Source organism: Dendrobates tinctorius, unplaced genomic scaffold (assembly GCF_039654945.1).
Source record: "Dendrobates tinctorius isolate UK_male_01 unplaced genomic scaffold, ASM3965494v1 ptg000060l, whole genome shotgun sequence".
Classification (NCBI taxonomy): Eukaryota; Metazoa; Chordata; class Amphibia; order Anura; family Dendrobatidae; genus Dendrobates; species Dendrobates tinctorius.
In genome coordinates, this window is record NW_027361728.1 from 43,668,836 (window position 1) to 43,692,849 (window position 24,014).

At 40.8% G+C, this 24,014-nt stretch overlaps 1 protein-coding gene across 2 annotated transcripts in view; it reads left to right on the plus strand.

The window, feature by feature from the left end:
* The window catches only part of LOC141092602 (transient receptor potential cation channel subfamily V member 6-like), a 98,723-nt gene that overhangs the window by 43,606 nt on the left and 31,103 nt on the right, over positions 1 to 24,014 (plus strand). For both annotated transcript variants that reach the window (XM_073578930.1, XM_073578931.1), the window contains 3 exons: positions 10,625 to 10,723; positions 13,431 to 13,603; positions 21,307 to 21,453. In XM_073578930.1, the coding sequence (XP_073435031.1) occupies positions 10,625 to 10,723; positions 13,431 to 13,603; positions 21,307 to 21,453 (419 nt within the window). The remainder of the gene's footprint in view (positions 1 to 10,624; positions 10,724 to 13,430; positions 13,604 to 21,306; positions 21,454 to 24,014) is intronic.

Consider the following 24,014-nt stretch of genomic DNA (forward strand, 5'->3'; position numbering starts at 1 on the left):
AAGCAGTATCTGTGGAGAAAACCAGGCACTGCTCATCACCTTCCCAATACAATCCCAACAGTAAAATATGGTGGTGGCAGCATCATGCTATGTGGGTGTTTTTCAGGTGCAGTGACAGGATGACTGGTTGCAATTGAAGGAAACATGAATGCGGCCAAGTTCAGAGATATCCTGGATGAAAACCTCTTCCAGAGTGCTCTGGACCTCAGACTTGGACGAAGGTTCACCTTCCAACAAGACAATGACCCTAAGCACACAGCTAAAATAACAAAAGAGTGGCTTCAGAACAACTTTGTGACCATTCTTGACTGGCCCAACCAGAGCCCTGACCTAAACCCAATTGAGCATTTCTGGAGAGACTTGAAAATGTCTGTTCACCAACGTTAACCATCCAACCTGATGGAACAGGAGAGGATCGGCAAGGAAGAATGACAGAGGATCCCCAAATTCAGGTATGAAAAACTTGTTGCATCATTTCCAAGAAGATTCATGGCTGTACTAGCTCAAAAGGGTGCTTCTGCACAATACTGAGCAAAGGGTCTGAATACTTAAAACCATGTGATATTTCAGTTTTCCTTTTTAATAAATTTGCAAAAATTTCTACATTTCTGTATTTTTCAGTCTAGATGGGGTGCAGAGTGTACATTAATGAGAAAAAAATGAGGTTTTTTTTTACATGGGTCTGAATACTTTCTGTACCAACTGTAAGTCTGAAATATTCCCCAACATATATTTGTGAAGGATGATACTGTATAAGAATACAAATAGAACAGATTGGCTATTGACTTATATTATAAAAAAAGTATGTGTCTCAGTTAGTGTTCCTTAGAGGGTTATTCTCAAGTTCTTAAATTGTTTTGATGAGGTAGATAGCATGAAATTAAGCAAGTTTGCAATTGACATGCTTTCTCTATCTTTCATTTTCATGGAGATATTTTATCTTTAATAGTATACAGCTTGTTTCTATGAAGCCCGACCAAAAGTGCTTGGCCCAGAATGTCAGTAGTTACATTCCAGGATTGGAGTTAACTCTTAACATCCTAGTCAGCTCTTTACAGCCAATTGATTTCTATCTAGTAGTAGGTGCTGCTCATCTCCCTTCCCCTCCTTCTCATCTTCTGAAGAGAGATATATAGTTGTGCTCAAAAGTTTACATACTCCGACAGAATTTTTGCTTTCTTGGCCTTTTTTCAGAGAATATGACTGATAACACCAAAACTTTCTCTCCACTTATGGTTAGTGGCTTGGTAAAGCCATTTATTGTCAAACTACTGTATTTTCTCTCTTTAAATCATAATGACAACCCAAAACATCCAAATAACCCTAATCAAAAGTTTACAAACCCTAATGATTTTTGGCCTGATAACATGCATAGCAGTTGACAAAAATGGGTTTGAATGGATACTAAAGGTAAAATCCTCATCTGTGGCCTGTTTGTTTGTAATCAGTGTGTGTGCATAAAAGCTGAGTGAGTTTCTGCGATCCAGACAGACTCTTGCATCTTTTATCTAGCCACTGACATTTCTTGATTGTGAGTCATTTGGAAAGCAAAATAATTGTCAACCGATCTATGGGAAAAGTTAGTTGAACTGTATGGTTATGTCCACACGCGAATTGGCCTGTTGAATTTTCCGCACAGAATCTGCATCTCTTGGCAGAAAAAGCAGGCCGAAATGTTTGCGGATTTCATGCAGAATTGATGCGGATTTCTTGCAGATTACTTGCGGATGTGTTGCGGATTTTCATGCATTTTTTGATGTGCAGATTTGCCTTACTCAATGTATAGTCAATGAGTGCAGAAACGCTGCAGATCAGCACAAAGAATTGACATGCTGCGGAAAAAAAAACGCAGCTTATCCGTGCAGATTTTTCCACAGCATGTGCACACCAATTCTCAAATTCCCATTGACTATCATTGGTACTGTACTACACTGTGGATTTGATGCAATTCCACGCATCCAAAAATGCTGCAGAAGCGCATCAAAATCTGCAATGTGTGCACACAGTCTATAAAACAGGAAAGGGATACAAAAAGATATCCAAGGAATTGATACTGCCAGTCAGCAGCGTTCAAACTGTGATTAAAAAAAGGAAAATCAGGGGCTCTGTAAAAACAAAACCCACGGTCAGGTAGACCAACAAAAATTTTGTCCACAAATGCGAGGAAAATTATTCGGGATGCAAAGAAAAACCAACAAATAACATCAGCTGAAATAATGGACTCTCTGAAAACTAGCGGTGTGGCTGTTTCAAGATGCACAATAAGAGAGCACTTGAAGAAAAATGCATGGTCGAGTCGCCACAAGAAAGCCATTACTGTGCAAATGCCATAACGTATCTCTCCTACAAAACGCAAAACAGTACAGAGACAAGCCTCAAAACTTCTGGAACAAGGTAATTTAGAGTGATAAGACCAAAATTGAACTTTTTGGCCACAACCATAAACGTTACATTTGGAGAGAGGTCCACGAGGCCTATTATGAAAGGAATTACATTCCTAATGAAAGGCACGGATGTGGATCGCTGATGTTTTGGGGATGTGTGAGCTACAAAGGCAAAGGAATCTTGGTCAAAGTTGAAGGAAACATGAATACAGCACGTAACCAGCAAATACTGGAGACAAATTTGCAGTCATCAGCCCGGAAGCTGCTCATGGGACGTACTTGGACATTCCAACATGACAACGATCCAAAACACAAGGCGAAGTCGACCTGTCATTGGCTACAGTACAACAAAGTGAAGGTTCTGGAGTGGCCATCTCAGGCTCCTGACCTCAATATCATTGAGCCACTCTGGGGAGATCTGAAGCGCGCAGTTCATGCTAGACAGCCCAGGAATTTACAGGAACTGGAGGCTTTTTGTCAAGAAGAGTGGGTAGCTTTACTATCTGATAAAATAAAGAACTTCATCTACAACTACCACAAAAGACTTCAAGCTGTCATTGATGTTAGAGGAGTCAATACACGGTAAGAAGAAATGGGGTATGTAAACTTTTGATCAGGGTCATTTGGATGTTTTGTGTTGTCATTATGATTTAAAAAGAGAAAACACAGTAGTTTAACAATAAATGGCTTCACCCAACCACTAACCAAGAGTGGAGAAAAAGTTTTGGTGTCATCATTCATATTCTCTGAAAAAAAGGCCAATAAAACAAAAATTCTGCCGATGCATGTAAACCTTTGAGCACAACGGTAGTTAAAAATCACTAGCCAACAACTTTCAGAGCAGATTTGCTAATCACAGCTCAAGCTCTTGTAGGTTGAACCTGTATGCTTGTTCTGCCCTGTTATCATTATATGTAAATACAGGGAGAGCATTGTATATACCAGAAAAAACCACAGATAGCTGAAAGTGTAAAGCCCCCGTCACACATAGCGATCTCGCTAGCGAGATCGCTGCTGAGTCACAAGTTTTTTGACGCAACAGCGATCTCACCAGCGAGATCGCTTGTGTGACACTTACCAGCGACCGGCCCCTCTGCTGGATATCGCTGATCGTCCTGGAATGGCCAGGACATTATTTTGATCGCTGGTCTTCCGCTGGCCAGCACGCATTGCTGCGTGTGACAGGCGGGAGACCAGCGATCAGCAATCAGCACGCTGGTAACTAAGGTAAACACAGGGTTTCTAAGTGTCGCGCAGCACTTAGAAACCCGATGTGTACCTTAGTTACCAGCGCGCTGGTGCATGGAGCTGGTAAACAAGGTACACATTGGGTTTCTAAGTGCCGCGCGCTGCTTAGAAACCCGATGTGTACCTTGGTTACCAGCTCCCTGCACCAGCGTGCTGGTAACTAAGGTACACAGTGGGTAACTAAGTGACGTACGTTGCTTGTTACCCTCCTGTTGCTCGTGCTGATCGCTGGTGAAGCTGCCTGTTTGGCAGCTCACCAGCGATCATGTTGCGACACACCAGCGATCCTGACAAGGTCATATCATTGTCGGGATCGCTGGTGCGTCGCTATGTGTGACGGGGCCCTTACAGCAGACTGCGTGCTGAGCTTCACAGTTCTACTAATACTTCCGCTCTATTCACCAGATATATGATACAAAGAGGAGAGCCCACCCTGCCATTACCCAGAAAGAGAAGAGACAGTAAGGATGTTGTATTGCTCTAGTCTCACTACCCTGATGGCAACAGCAGTATTATGAATTGACAATTTGAGCAAACAAGAATTAGGAACAGCTCTAGCCAAATACAATCATAATCAATCATCCAGTGACCTTTTAGAGCTAATTGGACATCATTAACTTGTCAATCAATTGAAAAGTATATACACACGTGGTCAAAATTGTTGGTACCCCTTGTTTAATGACCGAAAAACCCACAATGTTCACAGAAATAACTTGAATCTGACAAAAGTAATAATAAATCAAAAATCTATGAAAAAGAACAAATGAAAGTCAGACATTGCTTTTCAACCATGCTTCCACAGAATTTTCTAATAAATAAAACTCATGAAATAGGCATAGACAGAAATGGTGGCACACTTTACTAAATATTTTGTTGCACAACCTTTTGAGGCAATCACTGCAATCAAACGATTCCTGTAACTGTCAATGAGACTTCTGCACCTCTCAACAGGTATTTTGGCCCAATCCTCAAGAGCAAACTGCTCCAGTTGTCACAACTTGATCGACTCTGCTACATAGAGACATGCTCAGATCGCCTCTATGTAGCAGAATTACTGCATTGCTATGAGGGCTGACCACAGGGTGGCGCTCATAGCAATCCGACATCAACAACCATAGAGGTCTCAAGGAGACCTCTGGTTGTTATGCCAACGAATCGATGACCCCCGATCACGTGACGGGGGTCAACGGTGCGCATATTTCTGGCCCGATGCCAGGAAGCGTGTGTTAAATGTCGCTGTCAGAGATTGACAGCAGCATTTAACTAGTTAATAGGCGTGGGTGGATCACGATTCCACCTGCGCCCATTGCGGGCACATGTCAGCTGTTCAAAACAGCTGACATGTCCCGGCTTTGATGCGGGCTCACCGCCAGAGCCCTATACAAAGCAGCGGTACTGCCATTGGATGTACTATCTTGTCCAATGGCAGTAAGGGGTTAAATCTCATAATCATTTCAAATTCAATCTTGCTGTAAACCTTTTTCAGTCATGTTGCCGACCGCCACCAAAATTATATCAGTTTTTCAAAATAGATACAAAACTGCTTCTTCAAGGAGTTGTCCAGGACTTTAACATTGATGGCCTATCCTTAGGATAGGCCATTAGTGTCTGATTGGTGGAAGTGCAACACCAAGCACCCCCGGTGATCAGCTGTTCCTGGTATTGACGTCGACCGGAACCTGATCGTCAGGGGTGCCGGATGTTAGACCCCACTGATCGGACATTGATGACCTATCCTACAGATAGGCCATCAATGTTAAAGTCCTGAACAACCTATTTAACTACTCCTTAATTAGGCCCATGTTGTAATATCTACACTATCTATCTAATTTATTTTTTTCAAATGACTCCTGACTCTACGAGAAGGTTTGTCTGGATATAATGAAGTATCAATAACCATACTTCATTCATAGTTTCGTAGCCAACAACCCTCTGGGATAGAGCTCTAAATTCCTTCCAAAACCTTATGACTGTGGGCATTTAAGCCGACATCCTTGTAGCTGCATTTAGGGCATACATTTAATATATGTAGTTTGAACAAGGTTCAATAAAATGATTTTGTGGGTGTTTATTCATACTGTCATTGTCAACTTCTCAGATTTTATTCTGGTTCTTAAGTTGTTTTTTGGAAGCAATAGCCTTGTCAAGCAGCTCTAGCTGAAGCTATTTTTTCTATTTTCTTGCTACTTCTTCCATACCTGAGCAATGAACCTTATTTAATAAAATTCTATGCCTTAGAAATAAAAAAACATTTGTCCTGTACCATGAAACAATTTATTTCATTTGGAGTTTTTTTAGTATACTCCTGTTGCAAGTAATAATTTGCAAAATATATTGAATAAAAAAGAGGCCTTCTATTTGTATAACTCTTGCTATTTCTAAGTCTTTTGCTTTCAATGAATTTATCCAAAATAACTCAAATTCCTATGTGCCCCCTGTTGTTTCCAAGTCCAATTCGTATCTCTGGACTGGTCCTGTCCCTGTCCTCAACAGCCAACCAAATTTAACACTAAGGCTGGAGTCATACACAACCATTAAAAAATCGGTCCCATTTTAACGGTACGAAATCGCACAAAGAATTCTTGGCCAGATATCCGTCTGTCATCCCATTTTCCGGCAAGGAACCAATTTTAATCGCATCTAAGCATCAAATTGACATCCAATGCCAATGCCTGATGCCCTATCTTGTAGACCTGGAGAAGTTGTGCGATTTAATCGCAAGTCACACGTTTGGTGCGTTTTCCATGCAATTTTTTATCGCATCCATAGACTTGCATTGGGAAATCCGATCCGAAAATCGGTGACAATCGCAGCATGCTACGATTGTCTCGGTCCGAGGATCGGATGCGATAAAAAATCGCATGATGTGAGCTGCCCCATAGAATAACATGTGTTCAAATGCAATGCGATTTTTTATCGCATTGCATTCGACCGTTTTAATCGCTAGTGTGACCCCGGCCTAAATGTTTAGACAGGTGGCCTGCACTTAAAGGGAATCTGTCACCAGCTTTTTGCTACCCCATCTGAAAGCAGTATAATGTAGGGGCAGAGACTCTGATTCTAGGAATGTGTCACTTACTGGGCTGCTGGCTGTCATAAAATCCCTGTTTTATCTGTTGCAGATCTAGCATCTCTCTAAATGTTGAGCTCTGTATAACCCCGCCTACACCACTGATTGGCACGGAAAGCGACCAATGATTGTTGTGGATGGGGTTATACAGAGCACAAGTCTATGGAGGGTGACATGGGATCAGGCTTACTAGTCCTCTAGAGATAATTTATTGCTGATAAAACAGTGACTTTATCAAAACTACACTAAGCAACCCAGTAAGTGACACACCGCTGGAAATAGGGTTTCAGTCCCTACCTCATGCTTCTCTCATATTACATAGAAAAAACCTGGTGACAGATCCCCTTTAATACGATTGCTTTATGTGCATAGAACATCAAGTCCTCGGCAGCACATATGCTACTTACATAGAACAAATGTGCTGCCCAGAACAATAATTTTTACGCTTACTTAAAAATCATCTTACCTGTCAAAAGAGCGTTTTTCTCATTTGTAGGGTAATTTCTGGCCTTTTTAAACAGGCTTAAAATCAGGAAAAACATTCATAAAAATGATTACTGATCCCTCTAAATGGGTTCTGACGTAGATAATAGTCATTGGCGGTAACAATTAAAAAATTTGCATCAGTCCCCAAATTTTTTTCCAAAGGCTATGTTTTAATCACATCTACTGTTTTACTTTCTTATTCATAGGAGCAATTATTTAACAATTCCAAATGAACTGTAGAGATCTCAGAAAGTAACTTCTTCTGAAATGACTTTTTGTCTGTTATCGTCCAAGATGAGGAAACAGTGACTGTGAAGGGAGAAGTGCGCAATAGGATAAAACCCTAATATAGGAGACAGTGGAAACAATAGGTTTGCTCACCTTTGGTGGTTATGTGAAGACACAAAGTCTATAAAGGTTTAGATGGTCAGCTGCCGCTGCCACGTAGCTGGGGGAAAGTCCTACAGATGGAAATTTCCAAAACAAGATAAAAACATGTTTAAAAATTGGCTGTTCTGCTGGAAAGAAGTCTTGTACTGCAATGTTCTTACAAGGTTCTTTATTGACCGCTGCGCGTTTCAATGCCGCACTGACATCTTTATCAAGCGTAAAAGAAGAAACAGGATCTGTTGCTTTTTCCAGCAGCGCAGCCAATTTTTCATCCTGTTTTGATAATCGTCCAGGATGGGCATTGTATAATTCTCTTTATAATAACCAGCAGAGGTTTCTAATTTTGACATTGGATCAGAGAGCCTTGTTAACGTTTTGCCAAATTTGCCAAAAGCATCTCCATTTTTTCCATACTTATGTAGATGAAAACAGTCACATTTTTCCCCATTTTATCTAGCTATGGTTCAAAATTGTCCTCTTGGCACTTTTCCTTACACTTGCTGCTACTCAGCTGACATTTCTGTCTCATATCTTTTCATTCTGGCCCCGTAAAGAATCATTTTCTACCTTAATATTGTCTTAGCTGTTTTCCAAAGCAACACTGACTGTTCTAAATGTTGTCTTCCATCCTGTAAAACTGAGCCCTTCCATCCACTCAATCCTCAATCCTTTTCAAAAATATATCTTCCCTCCAAAAAGGCTGAAGGTGGAGGGGTTCCTCGGTGACAATAATGTGTCTACTGAGAGAGTTCTTCCCGCAGCGTAGACTGAAAAGACTGTATCTCCTATTCTGAAGTAGACTGCTTTGGCTAAAAGGTTATTGGATAGTAATACTTTGTCTAAAAAAAGGAATTATTAGTGCCAGAATAATCTGTGAAGTCTATTAATAATCTTCAGGGATCTATTGTGTCCTCCAGTGTAATGGCTTTATTAAAGACAACTTGTTATGTCCATAAACACTAATTTTCTGCAGATATACGGATATTGTAGATAATATTAAAATCATATCTGTCTACTTTACGGAATGCATGGCTACAGGGAGAAAATGAACTAATATCTCCCCTGTAGCCGCTTGCTCCAAGTCATTGGGGCAGTGCAGAGAGCGGTTTCAGTCACCATTCACTTTAATGTGAGGGCTGTAATCACTCCCCAACATTTTGTGCAGACTGTCAATCTAAGAGCCAGGGAGCGATAACAGCATGCTCATTCTGCCAAGGGCCATTTGGATATTTATGCCATTCTTCGGGGGCCTTACAAATTGTGGGCTGACTCCATCTACAAGGTACATCCTGACGCTGTCACCGGTGTCAGGACATAATCTTTTATTGCACACTACTCAGTGTTCAGTAGTGAACACAGCGTGCGCGTGCTCACAGAGCAAGACATTAATGGACCAATGCTGGCAAAATACAGGTGCAGGCCCAAGCACTGCGTTTCCCAGGAATCTGCGTGGGGGCCAGATAAAAGGTCATCAAGGGCTGTAAATGGCCTACAAGTCTGAGGTTCCCCACCTCTGGTAGAGTGGGTGGTCACTGAAACAGCCCGCAACACAGCCAGATGACTGGAGGCAAGTAACTACATGGAGAATACAAGTTTATTTTCTCCCTGTAGCCTCTAATCCAGTAAGGCAGACATTATTTTCCTGCAAATTAACCTATATATACAGGAAAACAGGGTTTATTGGTATCACAATATATTAGCTTATAGTATTAAAATCACCTCCAATTATTTAAAAATATGTAGGTCATTTACAGTCCAAGGTATGAAACCAATAAAAAAAAACATTATCTGTGGCCTAGTGATTATATAAATGTTATACATCAATGGTTAGTTAATGAATTTCAGCAGTATTCTCATTAATCAATTATTCACAATGTATTCTGCCCCTACAATCTCAGAACTCAGATTCTTTTTTACTTTAATAACCTATCCACCCTTCATTTTAGTGTTGAATACCCCCTCTGCTTGACATTAAAAGGGTTGTCCAGGATTTTCTAAAAAGTTGCCCAACAGCATGGTTCGAAAATAATCAATGAATTCTTACCTGCTCAATCACTCCAGCTCCATCATTCTGGTGTATCCCTGCCCTGAAGCGATGATGTCATGTGACTGCTGCGACCAATTGTTGGCTTTAGCTTGATGAGTTATTAATTGAGAACAATGTTGGGCAACTTTTACCATAACATGGAGCAGTGATACTGGAGAGGAAAGAGATTTAACAGGTAAGTAATGACGCTTGTTATTTTATAGCAGTTCATGCTGTTGGCCAAATTTTTGAAAGTCCTAGACAATCCTTTTAAGTTGAATAGGGCCAAGGCATGAAAATCCTCCAAAACTCCTCACAAGTATAGCGTATACTGTAAAACTCAGTCCAAAAGACTACTATCTTGGGCCATGGTGCTGAAGAGAAGCCCTCACTGATTGTTTATATTTTATGCTTGAGGCCTCATTCACACTTGCATAATTTTGCCATGTTTTGGACCTACACCTGGTTTTCATTTATCAAATAATGCAAAACACTGACCTTGAGATACATACAAAAGTAAATTAACATTGCTGGACCACATTAGTTCTGCAACACCCCTCCTGTGATAAGCAGCTCACTGTCTATGGACTTTATACACACAGGGCTTGGAGTAAGCAGGGTTAGCTCTGCTTCACTCTACACCTAAAAGCTCTGATTGTGTCAGAATGGCTGCACCCAGTAATCTAAGTGATACATCGTTGGATTCAGCTTTTCTTTACCTGCATTATGCAGCTCTCAGATGAGGAAGTAAAAACTTGCTAACAGATTCCCTTTAAATATAGCTTGCAACAAGCAATTTGTGAAGATGTCAATGATATTGCCAAATCATTGTATAATATACGGTAGTAATTTGTTGAAGAAGATAATATCGCATTGGAAAATTTGAGTAGCTTTTTCACTAGCATATTGCCATGTATATTAGGCTCTCTGATTTGAATTCAGGTGGAGGTGAAACATTTCACCAAATTAGGAAGACGGTTAAACATTTGACAAATAACTGATTTTGTGTTGACATTTCAGGAGAGCACGTAACTTCATTTGCTGCGTGTGTGGGTAATCAGGAGATACTACGGCTACTTGTAGAAAATGAAGCTCCTTTGCATTCTCAGGACAACCAAGGTGGGAAATGGACTTGTAAACCTTACAAATAATGGTAGTTTTACTCTAGTTTAGTTTAACGTACCATTTTCTATGTACTTTAAGTTGGATGTTGGGTAGTGAATACTAAGCACTATTCATCTGAGGGCTGTATGATACACTCTAGCTGTTTAGTCACCATCTTTTGTTTTATATAAACTAACTGCGCCCCTCAAGAAAGCCACACGTGAAGCGCGCGTCGGGGATCCCAGCCTGCACCTCTTAGGTAATGTGCCTGCGGCCTTTACTTCCATACTTAAAGTAGGTTACGTACTTTTACTTTCTACTCCTTACCTTATTTCAGATTGCAAGCATCGAATATGCACTGTTTTGCGTGGTTTGCACATATATTGATTCAGTCAATGCACATTAAGGGTTGATACCTTTGTGCCTTTGGATTTCGCTTGTTATATTCAATTCACTAATTGTTTGACTGTTATAATTCTCTGATAGGAGGTTTTTAAACCCCTGATATACCTTTATGGACTGTTATTTATTTATTCATATATTCTATATGATATTTGTATACCTTGTAGTATTTTGGCGCATTTTTGTAACCTTTTTGGCACGCCACCGCTTTGGGGCGGCTCCATATTTGTACATCGTGTCCCCATTATTTTAACTTGAATTATTGCTTTTTAAACAATGATTTTTTTAATTGGATTCAAATAAAGTTTAATTAATTTTAGACATACTGTAGCTTCTTTTTGCCCTTTTGATGCCATTGAATAAAAGGAAGGTAAGGAAAAAGGCAATAACATGAGAAACTCTAAAATATATATATATATATATATATATATATATACACACACACACAAATACTTTGAGGGGTTGACTCTCTAAGCTGCTTGCAGAGATAGTCACACCGGAATGATTCTTGGGTCAATCACCTGCTGGTTTATTATAGCACAGCATAAACCGTGGCATGGCAAAACAAAATATAAAGTATAGCAGAGTCCTTATCTCTGCAGGATTCACCCGCTCAGAACGCAAAAAGTCCTCAACTTCACCTGGAGCTACCGTCTAGAGACTTTCCTCTCAAACACACAACAGAGAAAAAAAACAGTAGCTGGACATTACACTTCACCAACCACACCCTAGAGGTGGACATATGGTGAGTAGGGGTCCTGCATATCTCTTACACCTACTCACAAAAAACCAAACCCTTGTAATGGCTGGTTATCCCCTTCAACACATAGCATGCTGGAGAGAAATTTATGTGTTTCACATCATGGAAGATAGCAACTTATGTGATACATATCTCCCTTCACAAACAGTGCCAGTGGCCCTGTAACAATACACATACTGTGACAAAGTCACTGATAAAGTACTGCATGGGAGATATGTTTCAATGAGGCTTTTAGTTTCAGTGATTTGAGACCTAGAAGTTTTCTCCAGCATGCTATGTGCTGAGAGATGTTAATCGGCAATGTTTAGGGCTGAGCTTTCGAGACCTGAAGGGGTCTAAAGGGTCAGCGTGTCACTTGACACTGCACACACGTGGGGAACGCCATCTCAGGTACTATGATTTGAGTCGGGATTTTTTTCATTATTGGGTACATGGGTATGTTGAATGCCTGACGGGCTTGCATTATTAACTAAGACTCATGTCATTCTTTTGATAGTCCGTTTTGGGCTGGTTAGTGCTATCATTGCACCTTAGTATATGTACATGCACTTTATTGTCCATTAGTATTTAAGCATATTTAGAGGTGTTAGAGCCATACAGGCACACCCTGTGCAGTATACTGAGTATTGCAATGATATGTGTTTATGAAATTGAATACCCTGTCTCCCGAGTATTTGGTTTGTTTTTCCCTTTTTGTCTGATTCCTTCATTTTTTTTGTCTGGTTTGAGGCACCAGCAATTATTCTGTATTTTTAATTTATGTCATTTTCAATAAAATTCTTTTTTTTGTATTAGTTTTGTGTCAGACACTTCTTGATCATACCAGTAGCCCAGCAGCTACAAGATCAGTATGTTTATTAAGCTAAATAATCTATTTAATCTGCGACTAGGTTTGGCCAAATTGTGTATTTTCTGAATCAGATCATACTAATAAAAATATATATTGTTTCCCTTGGTTAACTTTATAGTTCAAGGGAACTTGAGAGCTGATACATGCTTCAGATCCAAAGGCAGTATGTATAAGACCGTGGCTGCATGAGTTCAGCCACATACAGTATGCTAACTCTGAAACTCTGCAGCATTTCATAGAAAAAAAGAAAAACATAGCTTAATCGCCACCAGAGACTGAACTGCACCTGAGACTAGTTGGGACAGTTGGAAGTGATGGTTCTCTCTCTACACTCACGCAGAGGGAGACACCTGTCACTCCAGTGTAGTTGGTTGGGAGAAGGTACCCGCCTGTCGGACTAGTCACCTGTGTGGCTTGGCCCCCAGCAGCTATTAAAGAGAACCTGTCGTCATGAGTTAGCATGATAAAATAAAAGGCATGGCCTTAATGGGGCTGTTATACAAATTCAATAGATACTGATAGTGAAGAAATCCACTACTGATTGTTTTTTACATCCGTGAACTGGGCAGCATGTATCAGCTATCAGGTTCTCTTCAGGCATAACAATAATTTTGGAGTATAAAAATAAAAACTATTTTTTACATCTAATGCAAAACATCTGAAGAGTTAACTTTGAATAACTACTGACAAATATTATTGTTTGTCCTAAGGTAACACAGTATTCCACATTCTTGTTCTCCACCCAAACAAATCAATGGCCTGCAAGACGTATGATTATTTAGGGTCATTGATTTCGAAAGAAAAGATGCTGTATCTAGAAAACATTACCAACAACAATGGACTGACGCCATTAAAGCTGGCTGCACAAGAAGGAGATGTGCTGGTAAGATCGCAGCAAAAGGCAGCTGCTATTTTTATAATTGTATGAAACATCAAGAATAGAAATAAAACTGAAGATAAAAGAGTTCGTAAACTATTCTCTAACCAGTTTCCAGTTGAAAAGGGTTTGTAGCCAAGGAAACATGTATATCCCCACAGCTATCTGGGAAGCTACTGAAAGGAGTTCTCTGTGTGTGAAATATTGTAATATAAACCTTAGTAATTAGCAAATGTTCCTCTGATCTCTAGATATGAGTATTGGTCTCGAGTCCTGACAGTTGCACTTCTGGTTTGTATTCTTGCTGAGTCTTTGTCATCAGAGCTTTGCATAAAGGTGGCTGGCTGGTTCCTTTCAAAAGGTGCCATGGCCAAGGGATAGACAAGGAGCTAGCCTTAGCTATAGAAAAGTGCCACTCAGCCAGCCCCAGTTACATAAAGCCATGATGAGGTGCTCTCCTGTGTTGAGCATAAACCAGAAGTTGAGCCCCTGGGATCTGGAAAAAGACTGATACCTGGAAATTGGGGCACCAGTCATTAAGCAATTACTGTATATTTTTAAGTTCGATAAATTTACATTTGAAAAATACCTAAAGATAGTTTTTTCATTTGGAAAACCCCTTTAATGTTGTATTTTACATGCGTGTCACATATCTAGACACGGTCTTTGTATGGTAACCTAGAAAAGGGAACATGGCAGCTGTTACATGCTGCCCAAATTGCTGGCAACATGTATCAGGAACTGGCTGTATTAACTCAGCCATGTACGACTCTGAAACACTGCAGCATTTCAAAGAAAAACATAGTGTAAAGGGAACCGGTCTGGTCCCCCATGCCTTCCAACCCAGCAGCATTCATGTATGGATCACTAAATTCCCTGCAAAATCAGCCCTATATAATGTTATTCACGTAAATCCATGTGTAAAGAAAAACTATTTATAACCTCCATTTTTCTTATGCTAATTATTAGGCCTTTGACTAGTCCATGGGGCTTAGTTTCCCAAGACTAGTCAGCCCTCAGGAGCGTGATTACATGATTTGCAAAAGCCGGAAACATTGCCAGCTCGATGCAAATCTCGCACACGTGAGCGACTCTACTCAGCAGCATCATTGTGCCTCTGAAACCTGATGCACGTTTCCCGGCTTCAGAGGAGCACTGCGCATAACCAAAAGTGCAGAAGACATTTGTGAGCAGTCGCTGCACTTTCGGTCATATGCAGTGCGCCCTGAAACCGGCAGGAAGTGTACGCCCAGCTTCAGAGGCGCAGTGGCGCGACTGAAGAAAGCAGCGCACACAGGGGTGTGATAACATGCAAATAGGGCTAACTAGCCTGGGAAAACTAACGCCTTATTGATTAGTTAAATGCCTCATTAGTCTTAGAAAAACGGAGCTTATAAAAACTTTTTTTTAAAACATAGATTTAAGTGACTAACATTATACATGGAAGGTTAGGCAGGGAATTTAGCAACACATATGTGAATGCTGCTGGGTTGGAGGGCATGGAGGACCTGACAGGTTGTCTTTCAATGCCACTGTAGTAACAGGTTTCTGCCTACGAGCGTGTATAGTCAAAGACCCCTCACTCCAGGGTAACGGGCAGGGAGAAGACCCCAGAGACCGCCTGTACGACTAGTCTACAGCGCAACTCAGTCCCTTCCGGCTATTTTCTCTGAAACGCCATTGTGTTTCACAGTTAAACATACCTGGCTGAGTTAATACAGCCAGTGCCTGATAAAAGCTGCCCTCGGACTGTGCAGCATGTATCAACTGTCAGGTTCCCTTTAATACAAATATAAAAAAGTAAAACCAACAGGAGAAACATTTGACCACACTATGTGTCAGATTGCAGTCTGCAGAAAACACAGTGTTAATTTTCTGCTAATCTCTTCCATTTTTGAAAACTGAAAGTTTGCGTTAAAATAAATGATATAAAAGTGGAGGGGACTTTTATAAATCTTATCAATCAAATTACACCAGGTTTCGGTTTAACCCCTTTCCGACATCAGGCGTACATTTACGCTGATGTCGGTATCCCTCCCTTTGATGTGGGCTCCGGCGGTGAGCCCACATCTTTCTCGGGACATGTCTGCTGTTTTGAACAGCTTTCATGTGCCCGTAATAGGCACGGATGGAATCACGATCCACCCATGGCTATTAACCAGTTAAATGCTGCTGTCAAACTCTGACAGTGTCATTTAACCCCTATACCCCCAAGGGTGGTTTGCATGTTAATGACCAGGCCAATTTTTACAATTCTGACCATTGTCCCTTTATGAGGTAATAACTCCGGAACGCTTCCATGGATCCCGTTGATTCTGACATTGTTTTCTCATGACATATTGTACTTCATGATAGTCATAAAATTTCTTTGATATGTCTTGCTTTTATTTGTGGAAAAAAAAGGAAATTTGGCGAAAATTTTGAAAATGTCACAATTTTCCAACTTTGAATTTTCATGCCCTTAAAACAGAGAAATAGGTCACACAAAATAGTTAATAAATAACATTTCCCACGTTTACTTTACATCAGCACAATTTTGGAACCAAACTTTTTTTTGTTAGGAAGTTATAAGGGTTAAAAGTTAAACAGTGATTTCTCATTTTTACACCACCAATTTTTTTTTAGGGTCCACATCACATTTGAAGTCACTTTGAGGGGTCTATATGATAGAAAATATCCAAAAGTGACACTCTAAAAACTGCACCCCTGAAGGTGCTCAAAACCACATTCAAGAACTTTATTAACCCTTCAGGTGCTTCACAGGAATATTTAAAAAAATGAACACTTTTTTCACACGAAATTTACTTCAGATCCAATTTTTTTAGTTTACCAAGGGTAACAGGAGAAATTGGACCAAAAAAGTTGTTGTACAATTTGTCCTAAGTATGCCGATACCCCAAATATGCAGGTAAACCACTGTTTGGGCGCATGGCAGAGCTTGGAGGGAAAGGAGAACCGTTTGACTTTGGTAGGAATTGAGATCGGACACCATATTGCATTTGGAGAGCCTCTGATGTGCCTAAACAGTAGAAACCCCCCACATGTGGCATCATTTTGGAAAGTAGACCCCCTAAGGAACTTATCTAGATGTGTGGTGAGCACTTTGAATCCCCAAGTGCTTCACAGAAGTTTATAACGTCGAGCCGTAAAAATAAAAAATCATATTTTTGTCACAAAAATGATCTTTTCGCCCCAATTTTTATTTAACCAAGGGTAACAGGAGAAACTGAACCTCAAAAGTTGTTGTCCAATTTGTCTTGAGTACGCCGATACCCCATATGTGGGGGTAAATCACTGTTTGGGCGTACAGCAGAGGTCGGAAGGGAAGGCGCACCGTTTGACTTTTTCAACGCAGAATTGGCTAGAATTGAGATCGGACGCCATATCGCATTTGGAGAGCCCCTGATGTGCCTAAACAGTGGAAACTGTCCAATTCTAGCTCCAACTCTAACCCCAACACACCTCTAACCCTAATTCTAACCCTAAGCATAACCGTAAACCACAAACCTAACCCTAATCCCAACCCTAACCTTAATCCCAACTGTAACCATAATCCAAACCCTAACCCCAACTCTATCCCCAACCCTAACCCTAACTTTAGCCCCAACCCTAACCTTAACTTTAACCCAAATCATTTTAGCCCAACTCTAACCCTAATGGGACAATGGAAATAAATACAATTTTTTATTTTATTTTTCTCTAACTAAGAGGGTGATAAAGGGGGTTTGAGTTACTATTTTTTTTTTTGATCACTGTGATAGGGTCTATCACAGTGATCAAAATGAACCAATAGGAAAAAAATCTATTGTTGCCGGGTGTCGGCCGGCAGATCTCGGCCATTTTCTCCCGGAAGAAGAAGCAGGCGGCCCGTGGAACTTAAGGGGCCAGCAGGGTCAATGGCGGTACCGGGGGGGTGATCGGGGGACCCTATTTCTCTCTCCTCTGATGTGCGATCACATCAAAGGACAGAGAAATTAAATGGAAAGTCAGACTTTTTTCGCCGTTATACTGTTAATAACGGCGATCGCAACACCGGGGTCGGTAAAAACCGACATGAATCATGTCATCTGAGGTCTGGGCTACCCCCGGCAGCTGAGACCCCGAAGAAATTCCGACGCTGGGGGGTGCTATAACCTTAAATCTCAGTGCCATTAAAACGCAGTGCTGTGGTTTAGGTACCCTTAACTGGCGCCGTTAAAAGGCGTATCGGCAGTCGTTAAGGGGTTAAAGGTAAGTTTCATCATTCTCCCCTGCCCGCGCCGATCGCCGGCAGAGCAGGGGAGAATGATGAGAGCCGTGTCAGTAAATATTAGGATGTGTGAAAGAGGCATTATAGCAGGTTTTTATGTTTGGCAGCTGTCACACGCTATAAGACGCTTTTTATTGCAAAAAATAGTTTTTGCATCACCACATTTTGAGAGCCATAATTTTTCCATATTTTGGCCCACAGAGTTATGTGAGGTCTTGATTTTTGCAGGATGAGCTGACGTTTTTATTAGTATAATTTTTGGACCCATGACTTTTTTGATCACTTTCTATTCCGATTTTTGGGAGACAGAATGAGCAAAAACCAGCAATTCATGAATTTCTTTTGGGGGGCATTTGCACCGTTCCGCATGTGGTAAAATTGATAAGGCGGTTTTATTGTTCGGGTCAGTACGATGACAGTGATACCTCATTTATATCTTTTTTTATGTTTTGGCACTTTTACACTACCGTTCAAAAGTTTGGAGTCACCCAGAAAATTGTGTTTTCCATGAAAACTTATACTTTAATTAATCAAATGAGTTGCCAAATGAATTTAAAATCTAGTCCAGACATTGACAAGGTTCGAAAACAAGACTTTTATTTGAAATAATAATTTTCTCCTTCAAACTTTGCTTTCGTCAAGGAATGTTCCCTTTGCAGCAATTACAGCACTGCAGACCTATGGCATTCTAGCAGTTAATTTGTTGATGTAATCTGGAGAAATTTCACCCCATGCTTCCAGAAGCCCCTCCAACAAGTTGGTTTGGCTTGATGGGCACTTTTTGCGTACCATACGGTCAAGCTGCTCCCACAACAGCTCAATGGGGTTGAGATCTGGTGACTGCGCTGATCACTCCATTACAGATAGAATACCAGATGCCTACTTCTTCCCTAAATAGTTCTTGCATAATTTGGAGGTGTGCTTTGGGTCATTGCCCTGTTACAGGATGAAATTGTCTCCAATCAAGCGCTGTCCACAGGGTATGGAATGGCGTTGCAAAATGGAGTGATAGCCTTCCTTATTCAAAATCCCTTTTACCTTGTACAAATCTCCCACTTTACACCACCAAAGCAACCCCATACCATCACATTACCTCCACGATGCTTGAGATATGGCGTCAGGTACTCTTCCAGCATCTTTTCAGTTGTTCTGCGTCTCATAAATGTTCTTCTGCGTGATCCAAACACCTTAAACTTGGATTCGTCTGTCCATAACACTTTTTTCCAATCTTCCTCTGTCTATTGTCTGTGTTCTTTTGCCCATATTAATCTTTTCCTTTCATTAGCCAGTCTCAGATATGGCTTTTTCTTTGCCACTCTGCCCTGAAGTCCAGCATCCCAGTCGCCTCTTAACTGTAGACGTTGACTCTGGCGTTTTGCGTGTACTATTTAATGAAGCTGCCAGTTGAGGACCTGTGAGGAGGTGATTTCTCAAACTACAGACTCTATTGTACTTGTATTGTTGTGCAGCGAGGCCTCCCACTTCTCTTTCTACTCTGGTTAGAGCCTGTTTGTGCTCTCCTCTGAAGGAAGTAGTACACACCGTTGTAGGAAATCTTCAGTTTCTTGGCAATTTCTCGCATGGAATAGCCTTCATTTCTAAGAACAAGAATAGTCTGTCGAGTTTCACATGAAAGTTCTTTTTTCTGGCCATTTTGAGAGTTTATTGGAACCAACAAATGTAATGCTCCAGATTCTCAACTAGCTCAAAGGAAGGTCAGGTTTATAGCTTCTCTAATCAGCCAAACTGTTTTCAGCTGTAATAACATACTTACACAAGGGTTTTCAAGGGTATTCTAACCATCCATTAGCCTTCTTACACAGTTAACAAACACAAGGTAACATAAGAACACTGGAGTGATGGTTGTTGGAAATGGGCCTCTGTACACCTATGAAGACATTGCATTACAAACCAGACATTTGCAGCTAGAATAGTCATTTACCACATTAACAATGTATAGGGTGTATTTCTGAATCATTTAATGTTAGCTTCATTGGAAAAAACTGTGCTTTTCTTTCAAAAATAAGTAAATTTCTAAGTGACCCTAAACTTTTGAATGCTAGTGTATATAATAAAAACTCTTTTACAGAAAAAATAATTGTTTTTGCATCACTTTATTCTGACCGCTATAACTTTTTTATTTTTTAGCTGATGACACTGTGCCCACTATTTACACATATGGGCACATATGACTATTTACATATGTGTAAATAGTAGAATTATATCCACATCATATTGAACTATTATGTCCTGATATATTATTGGTATACACATTTACCTGGATGAGTACGTCCCTTTTTGTATGTGCTTGTGTACCACCGCACCAGTGAGTGTTTTTTCTATTCCCTTTCCCCAATTATCCTGTCAAATGGATTTTATGTATTTTCTATGATAATAAAATTGTGAATTTTTTCTATATTTTTGGCCTTGTGATCACCTTTTTTGGTATGGTTTATGCTATAGAAGCTGTCATCACTGCACTCAGTGCACACTGACCAGAGAGACTTCCTGACTTGCACTGCGCATGACAAAGTTTCTCAGCTCTGGTAACCCGGATGTCATCATGACGACATTGGGTTACCATGGCAGCGATCGGGAGCCCACGTCACGCCACGGGGTCTCCGATCGAAAGGCAGAGGGGCTGTCAGCCTTCTGCCTGCTCCTGGAATGCTGCGATCATGTTCGATGGCAGAATTTCGGGGGTTAAAGTGCCGGGACCGGTCTGGGACCACTCCTGGCACTTAGTGCTGGGTGTTAGCTGTGAGAATGTGAGAATCAGCTGACACCTCGCCGTGATCAGCTGCACACCACCCATGTGCGTGGCCGATTGCTTTGACGTACTATAATGTCCATGGTCAAATTGTGCCAGGTCACATGAACAATATAGTACGTCAGCTGGCACAAAGGAGTTAACAAGCGCTTCTGGCAATCGCACCAGAAATACGCCCACCGGTGACCCATGTCACGTGATCGTGGGTCACCGGTGTGTTGGCATGAAAACCGGAGGTCGCATGGAGACCTTTATGGTTGTCAGTGCCGGCTTGCTTTGAGCGCCACCCAGTGGTCGTCGCTCATAGCATGTGAGTAAATCTGCTATATAGAGGTGATCTGATCATCGCCTCTATGTAGCAGAGCTGATCGGGCTGTGGCAGTTTCTAGTCTCCCATGGAGACTATTAAAGCATGCCAAAAGTAAAAAGAAAATGTTTTTAAAAATATTTTAAAAAATTGAGATTTTAGTTTGGCTTTTATCCCAAGTCATGTGACAAATCTTGGTAAATGGTCGCTAACATTGACTTTTAGGATAGCTACTTCCTATAGGTGACACTAGAGTTCTAGAGCTCTTACTGTCTGAAGAGGCAATTTGCACATTCTGCTACAGTCATGTTATAAAAATTCCTTTGCCCTTAGTAGTATGGAGCTTACAAATATATAATGTTCAATAATGTCATATTTTTCAGATGTTTAATTACTTTATGACAAAGAGAAAGCACATTTTCTGGTGCTTTGGACCTGTAATGTCCACATTGTACGATCTAACTGGAATCGACTCTTGGCGAGACAAATCCTCGGTGGTGGATATTATATGCAGCAGTGACAACAATGCGGTGAGTATGGCACCTTGGAATAGCAGCACGTAACAGCATTCATTGTGAGTAATAGCTAAAAGATTAAAAAAATAATGAGCTCTAAAACTCCACAGAATAATTAAAGCCATCTGGAGAGTTACTGAGAAACTGACTGCAGTCTAATTACAGACGATGTACAGTGCACCGCTGATTGCGTTTCGGTATTGAAAATTCTACATACGATAAAAAAAAAACAGGAATAATTATAGATTATAAAATGTTGTTTCAAGCAATAATCACAGCAGATCCTGTCATAAAATGGTAATAAAACAGGATAATAAAGTTCCCGCATGGACCGATTAACCCATTCTGCAGAAGAACAGATAAGTAAAATACAGACTTCTCCCTAAATAACAATGCAGCAGCTCAAGGATACAGATATATACAACACTATATAAGGACCTAAGAAGTCTAAGTTTATCATGTAAAGAGGACCTGTCACCAGGGGCTGGTTGGCAAATTTTGGTCTGGGCGGCAAGGACATAACAGTGGCCTTTGAACAGCGGCCCATCCTTCTTAGGTTTACCCCTGGCTGCTTCCTGATGGAAGTAGAGGATACAAGGTTTTAAAAAGATAAAGCTGGTACAATGATGGGATCATACATGCCTGTGCATTTCCAGATACCTTGATCTGTTAGTAACAGTGCAGCCCTGTAAGTGGTACATTGTTCAGTAATATAAGACTATAATAACCTTGAAATTCGTCTTCGATGTGGAACATCAGCATACTAAATAATACTCTAGTAACTGACCACTATAAAATTCACCATTGAGTTGGCTCAATAAATCCTGTATAGTAACATATTCACCACAAATCTGATACTCACTACACAGATACAGTACTACAAGCAAGCTAACTACATAGCAGCAGTAAAAGAACTAAAATTAGTACATAGATATGGTACCAGGACCAAGCTTAAAGGGGTTTTCACACCCTGCCAATTACTCTTATACTGTCACAATTCCCTTCTATTTCCATTATAAGCAAGGGGTAGATAGGTAACATTACTACATGCATGGGATTTGCAGAGATGCAGATTTTTTTTAATTAAAAATAATTTTATGCTCTTTACTAGAGATAAGCAGGTTGGTCCATGGAGGATGTTAGGAATCTGTGTCCTGCCCTACATATGCAGAGATCCAGATCCTCACATTTGTCTCCAGAGGCTAAGTCCTTTCAGCTAGCTTCTGAGCATGCTCATGGAATGAGCTCCCATTGGAGTTCAGGAGTCAGGTGCTCAGGTCCTGCTCCTGATTCCATTGGTTCAGCTCAGGGCTCTGGAGATTTCTGGCAGGTCCCGTACGCTATAAAAAGTGTGCATGGCCGCTATGCCATGCGCTAGTATTTTCTATACTTGCTGCTGTGTGCTTGGTGATGGATGCTTGGTCTGGTGAATGACTTATTATGAAACCCCTTCCCTCTGATATTACGTTTGTGTGAGTGATTGGGTACAGCCAGTATTGCGCTAGCGCCAGCGCGCTCAAGCATCACCTGTTGCAGCAGTCAGCGTCCTACATTTGCGCCTGCAGTCATTTTGGCGTTTGCAGTTGCGACGCCGTGCACACGTCCTACAACGGTAAGTCCACTCGGGTGTAGTGACGTCTTTTAACTACTCCGATTATTGACTACCGTATGTGTGCCGCTGAGTATCTGAGAAGGTTACTCAGACTCAGCGTTTTTGTATTTATGTTATTTGTGCAGCTCTGTGAGTCCTAACAGAGCTTGCTTTAGTGCACTAGGTGCAGTTCAACCCTGTGCACACTACCGCTGTAGTGCTCTGCCTCCCTTAGCAGCAGTTTTGCCATCTGCCGCACGGTGGACCCCGAGTGGCGAAGGCACTTTAATTACAGTCATATGTTAAAGTTTGGGCACCCCTATTAATGTTAACCTTTTTTCTTTATAACAATTTTGGTTTTTGCAACAGCTATTTCAGTTTCATATATCTAATAACTGATGGACTCAGTTATATTTCTGGATTCAAATGAGTTTTATTGTACTAACAGAAAATGTGCAATCTGCATTTAAACAAAATTTGACCGGTGCAAAAGTATGGGCACCCTTATCATTTTCTTGATTTGAACACTCCTAACTACTTTTTACTGACTTCCTGAAGCACTAAATTGGTTTTGTAACCTCATTGAGCTTTGAACTTCATAGCCAGGTGTATCAAATCATGAGAAAAGGTATTTAAGGTGGCCACTTGCAAGTAGTTCTCCTATTTGATTCTCCTATGAAGAGTGGCATCATGGGCTCCTCAAAACAACTCTCAAATCATCGGAAAACAAAGATTATTCAACATAGCTTTTCAGGGGAAGGATACAAAAAGTTGTCTCAGAGATTTAACCTGTCAGTTTCCACTGTGAGGAACATAGTAAGAAAGTGGAAGAACCCAGGTATAGTTCTTGTTAAGCCCAGAAGTGGCAGGCCAAGAAAAATATCAGAAAGGCAGCGAAGAAGAATGGTGAGAACAGTCAAGGACAATCCACAGACCACCTCCAAAGACCTGCAGCATCATCTTGCTGCAGATGGTGTCACTGTGC